The 8,850-nt window shown below is 40.4% G+C and overlaps 1 protein-coding gene across 6 annotated transcripts; it reads left to right on the forward strand.

Annotated features, from left to right (window-relative positions):
- The first annotated feature begins 493 nt into the window (after positions 1-493).
- On the forward strand, positions 494-8,850 carry LOC125552840 (basic helix-loop-helix (bHLH) DNA-binding superfamily protein). Of its 6 annotated transcripts, none has more exons than XR_007303821.2 (9): positions 494-1,048; positions 1,349-1,721; positions 2,436-2,513; positions 2,736-2,801; positions 3,004-3,069; positions 5,238-5,291; positions 7,819-7,872; positions 7,953-8,052; positions 8,357-8,850. XR_007303821.2 is itself a non-coding variant. In XM_048716551.2 (9 exons), the coding sequence occupies exons 1-9, from the start codon at positions 756-758 to the stop codon at positions 8,501-8,503; spliced, it is 1,194 nt and encodes a 397-aa protein (XP_048572508.2). In that variant the 5' UTR covers positions 494-755; the 3' UTR covers positions 8,504-8,850. The 6 variants fall into 6 exon arrangements, 4 of the variants coding, with proteins under 4 accessions (XP_048572508.2, XP_048572514.2, XP_048572494.2 ...); XM_048716551.2 differs by having other exon boundaries at positions 1,352-1,721; positions 7,987-8,052; XR_007303822.2 differs by having other exon boundaries at positions 495-1,048; positions 7,822-7,872.

An 8,850-nucleotide genomic window follows, 5' to 3' on the forward strand; every position in this document is an offset into this window, starting at 1 on the left:
CGAATATACTCCGTATTAAGCAACGGAGGATATCCTTTGTCGCTCTGCATGCATGCTCTCACTTTAGGTGCGGCGTGCGTGCCTGCATGCGCGCGTGTACTGCCCCCGCTGCTGTGTATGTGCGTGTTCTGCAGGCAACGCACCTACACATGATCATCATCAATCTATCTATACAGATGTAACTCATAAGCGCTGGTTGTCTTCGTCGCCAGTACAGTACTAATTATCAGCTCGCTACTTAATTGGTTGTTTGAAAGGTACTACTCGTGTAGTAGTAATAGCACAAGCTAAGAGAGATTGATTAACAGGCACCGTCTGTCTCCTCTTTTAAACCGCTCCTTTCCGAAAGCAAAAGCGGCAGGGAGAAGGAAATAAAGGATATATTTTTCTCGTTTGTGTAACGACAGAATGAAAGAGGAGAGGGAAAGGGGGGAGGAAAGCAACGGAAAGTTCGTTCATAGATAAAGGAGTGAAGCAAAAGGAAGGGGAAAACAAAACAAAGCCCAGATTCCCCTCCAAACAAGCCCTATGCTTTTTCTTCTCTTCTTCTCTCCCCCACACCCTCCCCCTCTCTCCCAAGAACATCATATACCCCATTGCTCAAAGAAAATTAAGCCACTGGCCCCTTGAAGATTGAGCTGAGATTTCCGCACACCGGGTGCAAGGGCCGGAGGGGCGAGAGCATTCCTTTCAGCGGGAAGCCGGCAACGCATCTCCCCCTCTCTATCTCCTCTTTCTCTCACCAGAGGCGAGTGATGAATCGAGGAGAATTCCAGAGCTCCCTGGTGCAACAGATGATCTGGAGTGGCACTGGGGATGGTGGTACCAGTAGTATCATGAGTAGCTTGAAGCCATGCCACGAGGAACAAGAGGCGTCTCCCAAGCTGCCCACCTTGTCTTCTCCCTCCATGCTTTTCTCCCAGCAGTTTCCTCACAGCCCATCAGGCCTGGGTCATATCAACGGCGGCACCTCTCTTCTAAGCTTGCATGACGGCAGCACCGGCACCCAGGAGAGCCACATGCCAGAGTCATGGAGCCAGATGATACTGTAAACATCTCTCTCTGTCTCTCTCTCTCTCTCTCTCTCTCTCTCTCTACATGCTAGTAATTCAGATAAGAAGAAAATATGCTTGTAAAATTTAATTACATACGTGACTATATGCAGCTCTAGGGGAGGGAGTAAAGTGATTAATCCACTTCGTCCTTTAGTAGATCAGAAGCAGCTCCTATATGCTAATTAATCATATGTTGCATGTTCATTTCACTAACTTGCAGTTGTTTTTATCTCCATGGACTGATGTATTTGTGTATATCTGTGTGTTCCTTGTGCAAACGGCATCATATACAGCAGTGGGGGATTGGTTGGAGATCAAGAGAGAGAGGGATACAACGCCACCACGGCTCTCCTGTCAAAGGGACTAGAGAATTGGGGGGATCATCAGGCTGCTGTAAGTGCATGCATGGTTGGTACCAAGGAGGACGGCTCCATGCCTCAGTCCGTCGCCGGAGGCGCTGCTTCTTACAACTTCTATGGGAGCCATCTTGCTGGTGACGGACATGAGATCCAGGCCAAGTCCCAGCTGAGCCAGATGCTTCTGGCCTCCTCTCCTAGGTCATGCGTCACCACAAGCCTGGGCAGCAACATGCTCGACTTCTCAAACAGCGTGGCGCCGCCCCCTCCGGAGCTGAGGTGCCACCACCACTCCGACAACTCATCCGAGGTGAATAACGATATTAGATTAGATGTTACTACTAGTTAATTTGCTCATTTGCTCAGTAATATAGGTCACCGGGAAGGAATAGTAGGGTTTTTTGCTCTTTTGGTTTTCTATATGGCTGGCTTTATTTAGTTTAGCGTGCTTCGCGGCTTGGTTCATGTATACCTTGGTTTGTTCCTCTATGAGTATTTAGTTGGCTCTTGCAAGTGCGTTTCATCTCCTTCATGAAAAAGCTGATGTTGTTTTCTAAAGTGGAAAGCTCTATATGTATGATCATGTTATCAGTAATAATCCTCTAAGTTCAGGTTTTTATGGTTGTCGATGCAATCTCTAGACAACGCATGGTGCACTCAGTCATCCCCTAGATATTGTTCTTTTCTGAAAACATACTCCACATGCTCTGATATTCCTTTGGAAATCCTCTTTTGTCTACTAGTTAATTGATGTCTCCATAGCTTGATGTTTCAGGATCTCTTGGTAAGAGTGTAGGACATTGCAAAATCATTGGCAGAGCTAGCTACTGGATGTTTTGCTCATTTCCTCACCCTGAATTCTTTTATATTATGCTATAGTATAATTGTTCAGCTGTACTCACTGTGGAGGGCCGGGTAGAATCGTTGGGCGTTCACTTTACCAATGGAGAGGAGGGTTCTTGTTGGGACAAGATAAAAATGGGGTCATGATTATTCACGCTTTGGTTTGTTTGTCTTTCTCTAGTGCAACAGCACCGCCACAGGTTCAGCTCTCAAGAAGGCTAGGGTTCAGGCCTCGTCCTCAGCACAATCTACTCTAAAGGTTTCCTCCTCGTCAAATCCCTGCTTTCCATGCATAACTCTAGCCCATTACTCTCTCTCTCTCTCTCTCTCTCTCTCGCGCGCGCGCGCGCACATAAAGGGCACTTGACTATATAGAAGTTCGTGCGGCAAGACCACACGATAATGACTCTCACAATTGACATTTCATTCCACTACCATCCAGTTTACAAGCATTTGTTTATTCATTGTGACCATTTTCCAGGTGAGGAAGGAGAGGCTAGGGGACAGAATAACTGCACTTCACCAAATAGTTTCCCCATTTGGCAAGGTGATAACCGGGACGTGATTAGTTATTTGACGATTCTTGCGTTGCAGCAGTAGTGGGGAGCTAGATCTAAATGTGTACTACAAGCTAGCTCACGTGTGCTGTTACATGTGTCTATAGTTTTCTTTCTTTTGCCTGTTTCAGTGCACTTGAGGGGTTGTGTCCAACCAAAGTTTATCTCTGACACACGTGCTCCCTTTTACAGACTGACACGGCGTCTGTACTGCAAGAGACCATTGGCTATGTCAGATTCCTCCTGGGTCAAATTGAGGTCCAATCTCTCTCTCTCTCTCTCTCATGGTACCTTGATCAGAAGAGTATGGGTGAATAGAGGACATATGGGCTATGGCCCACATGTCAGTTATAGCATGAGCAGTATCTCTAAAAAGCGCAAGTAACATTTTCCAACGCCTGCTGTGGCTGGAGAGTTGAGCCCACCACTGCATGCATCCAACAGTGCACACGCAGGCGACACTAAGTTATTTTACCGGAGGCGGGATGTACCGGAGCCGCATCCGGCCGTTGGTCGTTTTTGTCAAGATTCATGCAGCTTTTATATTCTATTTCCGGATATAGAATACACATAGTAATACATGTACTGTCAGATGAAGTCAGCTTTTTACAGAAGAAAAAGAGTTGGGTAGAGAGAACTGTGCATGCATGCCTGCATTCTCGCAGGCCATACATATGACATGCATTTTATTTTCATCCCCATATTTTTAATGATTCATATCTTTTGAACCAAATGTCTAATATTGAAACTTTTTGTATATTTGAATTCATGGTGACAAGACCTTGAAAACAAGATCAATTTAGCATATATTTGAAATATATTTTGTTTTATATATTTCAATTATCTTTGAAATCATTTTCATAAAACATTAGATTTTAAAGCTATATTTCGCTCGTTTCAAGGAACTTATTTCAGAAACAATATTACACTCACTCAATTGAAAAACTAGATTTCACTTGTTTCAACAATAAACTTTACTTGTTTAAAAAAATATTTCCAAATTGTTTCACTCATTTCAAAGAATATAATTTCACTAGTTCCAAAATAAGTATTTAACAAATTTGAAAAATCACGTTTCACTGATTTGGAAAACTGATTTCACTCATTGCAAAATTTATCTTAAAAACTAATTTTACTTTGTTTACCAAAAAAGTATTGAAATGCATTTCACTCAGCAGAGATATCTGTTTCAAACATTAAAAAAGTCGTTAGATTTCACTTGTTTCAACAATAAACTTTACTTGTTTCAAAAAAACTAATATTTCCAAATTGTTTCACTCATTTCAAATAATATAATTTCACTAGTTCCAAAATAAGTATTACAAATTTTTGAAAAATCACAATTGACTGATTTGGAAAACTGATTTCACTCATTACAAAATATATCTCAAAAACTAATTTCACTTCATATTTACGAAAAAAAGTATTGAAATGCATTTCACTCGGCAGAGATATCTGTTTCAAACTTTGAAATAGTCGTTTGACACCAAAAAGATATATTTCACTTTTTTCAAATAACTTATTTCACTCATTTCAGAAAATACATTACAGTTGCTCAATTGAAATACAATATTTCACTTGTTTCAAAAAACTAATTACACTCATTACAAAAGATAGATTTCACTAGTTTCAGAAAAACACATTACAGTCACCCCATTGAAGACACAGTTTCAGAAGCTGAAATATGAAACTCACAAAGAAAACTATATTATGAAAAGTGGTTTCAATCATTTCAGTAACTGATTTCATTTTTCAAAAATTGTAATTTGAAATGAGTGAAATTAGTATTTTGATATGATTGAAATAGTAAAAATTAAACTAGTTTAAATATATTCAAGATTGGTCTTATTCTAAAGATCTTATGTTCAGGAATTTGAATATATGAAATTTTTGTATAATAGAACATTACTGTAAAAAATATTGGCCATCTAAAAATGTAAACAAAAATAAATATCACAGAGAGAGAGGAGAGATGCCGCATGCATGCGTACAGCCCACTGCAAATAGTACTGTCTTTCCTGCCATGGGACCTATTGATGTGACATTGATTTGACCATATACAAATGATTACCTGCCACAATACATGGGTATACATATGAATAGGTCCCACTTAAACTCAATCACAAAGCAGCTGAACGGTGGATGTTATGCCGGTACATCCCCGCTCCGGTAAAAAGGAGTTTGCGTGGGGGGGGGGGGGGTAGGGTATGGGTGTGGGACTGGGTGCAAGAGCACGCTGTTAAAGTTGGGCGCTGTGTGCATGCATGGGAGCGCCAGCACACAGCAGCAGCAGCAACAGAGATATCGATGGATGGATGGATGTGCTGCGTCTTGTAGAGTCTTGTGTTTCAGGCGGCTAGGATTTTATGCTCTCTCTCTCTCTCTCTCTCTCTCTCGTGCATGACCAGTGATTGTTCTTCTGGCAGGCTCTAAGCTACCCATACATGGGCCACGGCAGCAACGGGTCATCCATTCAAAATGTAAGTTCTACCCCTCTCTATCTCCCTCCCTCTGTAGATCTCGCTGCCCCTCTCTTTCACGAAGCAGAAAGTTCATAGGGCAACTTCAACGCGATTTACCAAAACCTACGTCATTAAATGTTCACGGACCTCATTGTCCGCAGATATTTGGGGACTCCCGTTTAATGGCAAAAACTGTTCGGACCGTACGGTCTAGACATTTAGAGATGATTTGGTGATCCACGTTGGAGTTTCCCTTACTTGTATGTGATGAGATGCTTATGTGCCTGTGAGGTGTCGTAAAATGAAATATGCCACAAATGTACATAGGTTATTGTTGCTTTTGTCTTGCCTTTGTGGGAAAACTTTCACCAAAGATAAGTGTGAGTAGGATACCAACCCTTTTGATAACCTTTGTGGAAAGCAACTTTAAGCGCTTTGTAGGTGCAAAGTAAGGGAATCAAGTTCTTTGAAACAATACAGGACTGCAATTAATAAATTACACGCATGTAAATGTATGTTTGTGATATATTTTAGACGACGAAATGAAAAACAGATCAAACTCAAACGAAGGATCCAAATAGGCTATTCTGGACAAAAGACTTCAGGGTTGAGCCACTCCCCAGGGTTTTAAGCAAAATAAATGGAATTTCAACTTTTGTTAAAGAGTATTCAGTTTCTCGAGCATGTTTTCGCATGTGCAAAAGATACAGGTTTAGGAATTATAAATTACTTAGGGTGAGTGCCGTAAAAATTATGTCATAGTAAACCTTGTGACCTGTTTATTGCAATTGTACTAGCCAAACTACCTATGCTTATCAAGTTACCATGGAAAAAAAGAAATACCTATGCTTGCGTATACAACTCTATATATAACAGTTATCGTTTGGAAATATAATTGCATGCATTACATAGTTGCAGCACCCTGATTCAAGACTCCTTAAGCTTTATTCCGAGTTATGGTAGATACATGTCTTTTTGTACAATTAATGTCAGAATTTCGTACCGCATGTAACGAAAGGTGAAAACTTGGAATAACCTTATTATGGAAGGAGACTTAATTTACATAACTTTATCTTAATAATTTAGCAAACTCATATAAGGTTCTTACATACATTAATGGTGTAATGAGCTTCAAGCACACATCACCTTCTTAATTTTGTTTTCAATCTATAAAACTTAATATGTCTATACATAGTTAATAATATAGGAAACTTCATAAATTCATATATGTGGATGCTCATGTTTGTCGTGGCCAAGGTTACAGAAAAATTTATCCACGTCTAGAATAACCAATAAATACCAGTAAAACTTGTGATGAATTACACTGTCATATGGTGTATTATACAAAATAAATACCATTACATTCGTTATATGTAGTATACCAAATAAATTAATATATATGTATATGTATACAATAACTTATTATACCTCAAAAAGGAATAAAAATTGCACTAAATGAGCTACTATCTAATAAAAACCCTATTATGGAATTATCACATATTTTATATTGTTTTACTACATTTTTTATATAATGTTACTAGGGGTGTAGAATAACTATTTTACACCCATGCTTAGAATAGGGCCACCATGTGTGTGTGTGTGTGTGTGTAGTCGTGTGAGTATTTAGTCTTACTGTTGGCGTCTTAAGAGATACGGCGGCCTCTGAGAGCACGCTAGACCAGTGTGTGCCCCAGACCCGGCAAGTGGCTAGGTTGGCGTCTCAGGTCTTAAATGTTAGGCTTGGTTGCGATGTTTGTTTGGTATTAGGCTCAGGCTATCTGCGCCCCTTCATCAACTGGATAGGTGCAGCGACATTTTGTCACTTAGACAATGGCTTTAGTCTTACTGTTGTATGATTTTATAAGGTCTTGTGATAATAATTAATAAAATGGTCGTATGCATCGCCCAGATGCAGAGGCCGGGGGTCATCCTCCTTTTCTAAAAAAATAATAAAAAAAAACTTGAGAATCTTTTTCTATGTAATTAATAAGAAAAAATAATCATATAAAAAGCGCTCTTATATTATGATACAGAGGGAGTATTCACATAGTAGGTACTAAAGAAAGGACGCATGTCATATACAGTAACAAATTTCTTTGCTGAGTTTTTTTTCTGAAATACAATTTTAATTTACCCCACAGGATGAAGTTACGAATTGACTGGGACAGTAAAGTATGCACTCAGAAATTAAGATGTACATATTACTCAGTGAAATAACTAAGGGGACCATTTAACATAGCACAGCAGGGGATTACCACGTAGTTACATGACTGAACAAATGGGGCAACACTGAAAGTCGACACAAAGTACTTACACTTGTGGAGACACTTTTTTTTTGCGGGGAAGAGACACATAAAAAGTTAATATGACAGTTATTGTTTAGTTAATCGTGGCCATGATCTGCGACAACATTGGGCCAGTGGGTGCAACTGATCATGGGTTCAATCATATTTACCTAGTCTGAGGAATTATTCCTCCCTGCCCTTTTCGCACGCTTGTACGTGCAACGTTGACATGTGACAAAGTACTTTCTTCTTTTCATTAGCAGGGACCAACTGGAGAAAGCAACCCTGGCCTCTTCCCAGAGTACCCCGGACAGGTAAGTAGATATCTTTACATCCACATGAGAATCTCTCTGCCTTTACAACTCTGCGTAAGCTCCTTTTCAATTTTGGGCAGTTGCTAAACCATAATAACAACAAATTTTGGGCAGTTGCTAAACCATAATAACAACACTGGAGGAGTACAGCAGCAGGCTCCAGGCCAACCAGAGCAGCAGGTATGTATATCATGAACACACTTTGCTTACCTTCAAAGTCATTTTCAATCATGTATATCTACATACATATGCATTTTGGCAAAAAATAATATCCTTCCTAGCTAGCACTCGATGTTAGTTTATTTCTGTGGCGTGTAGCATCAAGTGCGTACGTGTTTTTTTTTTGAGTTGCAATTAAGTACGTACGTGTTGGCAAAACAAACAAAATTTTCTCTTTTATTTACATTGTGCAAAGTACAATCTTGCTGCATCAGTTTGCTACCTTAACTGTGGCATGTATGAAATACCATGTGTGTATATACAGGGTGCTGTGAATGAAGAGGCGAGCAAGAAGGACCTGAGGAGCCGGGGCTTGTGCCTCGTCCCAGTCTCGTGCACGTCCCACTTTGGCGGAGACAACGCTGCTGACTACTGGGCCCCGGCGCCGCTTGGCGGGATGATCCTCCAGTAGAAGAGACGACTGGTCTTGCAGCAAGTATATGTGTTGTGCATGGGGTGGTGCAGGAGTACGTAACAGCGCGCGTAAGTACGTACATACCATCATGAGCAGTCACTCTACTAAGGCTGATTGCTCTTGATGCTATGCTATGCGAGTGTAGTGTAATCATATCATGGGGGTGAAAGCGATTAAGCCTTCTGTATCTGCATTGTTCTCTGCGAAGAGGCTTTTCATGAAGGAAGATGTGCATGGCCGGTCTATTTCTTCTCTAGCTGGTCGTCCTCCTTCAGTCCTTGCAAAATTTATGGGTTTGTTGTATATGTAAATCTAGCAAGTTATATAGTGAACTTTAATTATTA

This window comes from Triticum urartu, chromosome 1A, assembly GCF_056163025.1.
Source record: "Triticum urartu cultivar PI428250 chromosome 1A, HENAU_Tu73, whole genome shotgun sequence".
Taxonomy (NCBI): domain Eukaryota; kingdom Viridiplantae; phylum Streptophyta; class Magnoliopsida; order Poales; family Poaceae; genus Triticum; species Triticum urartu.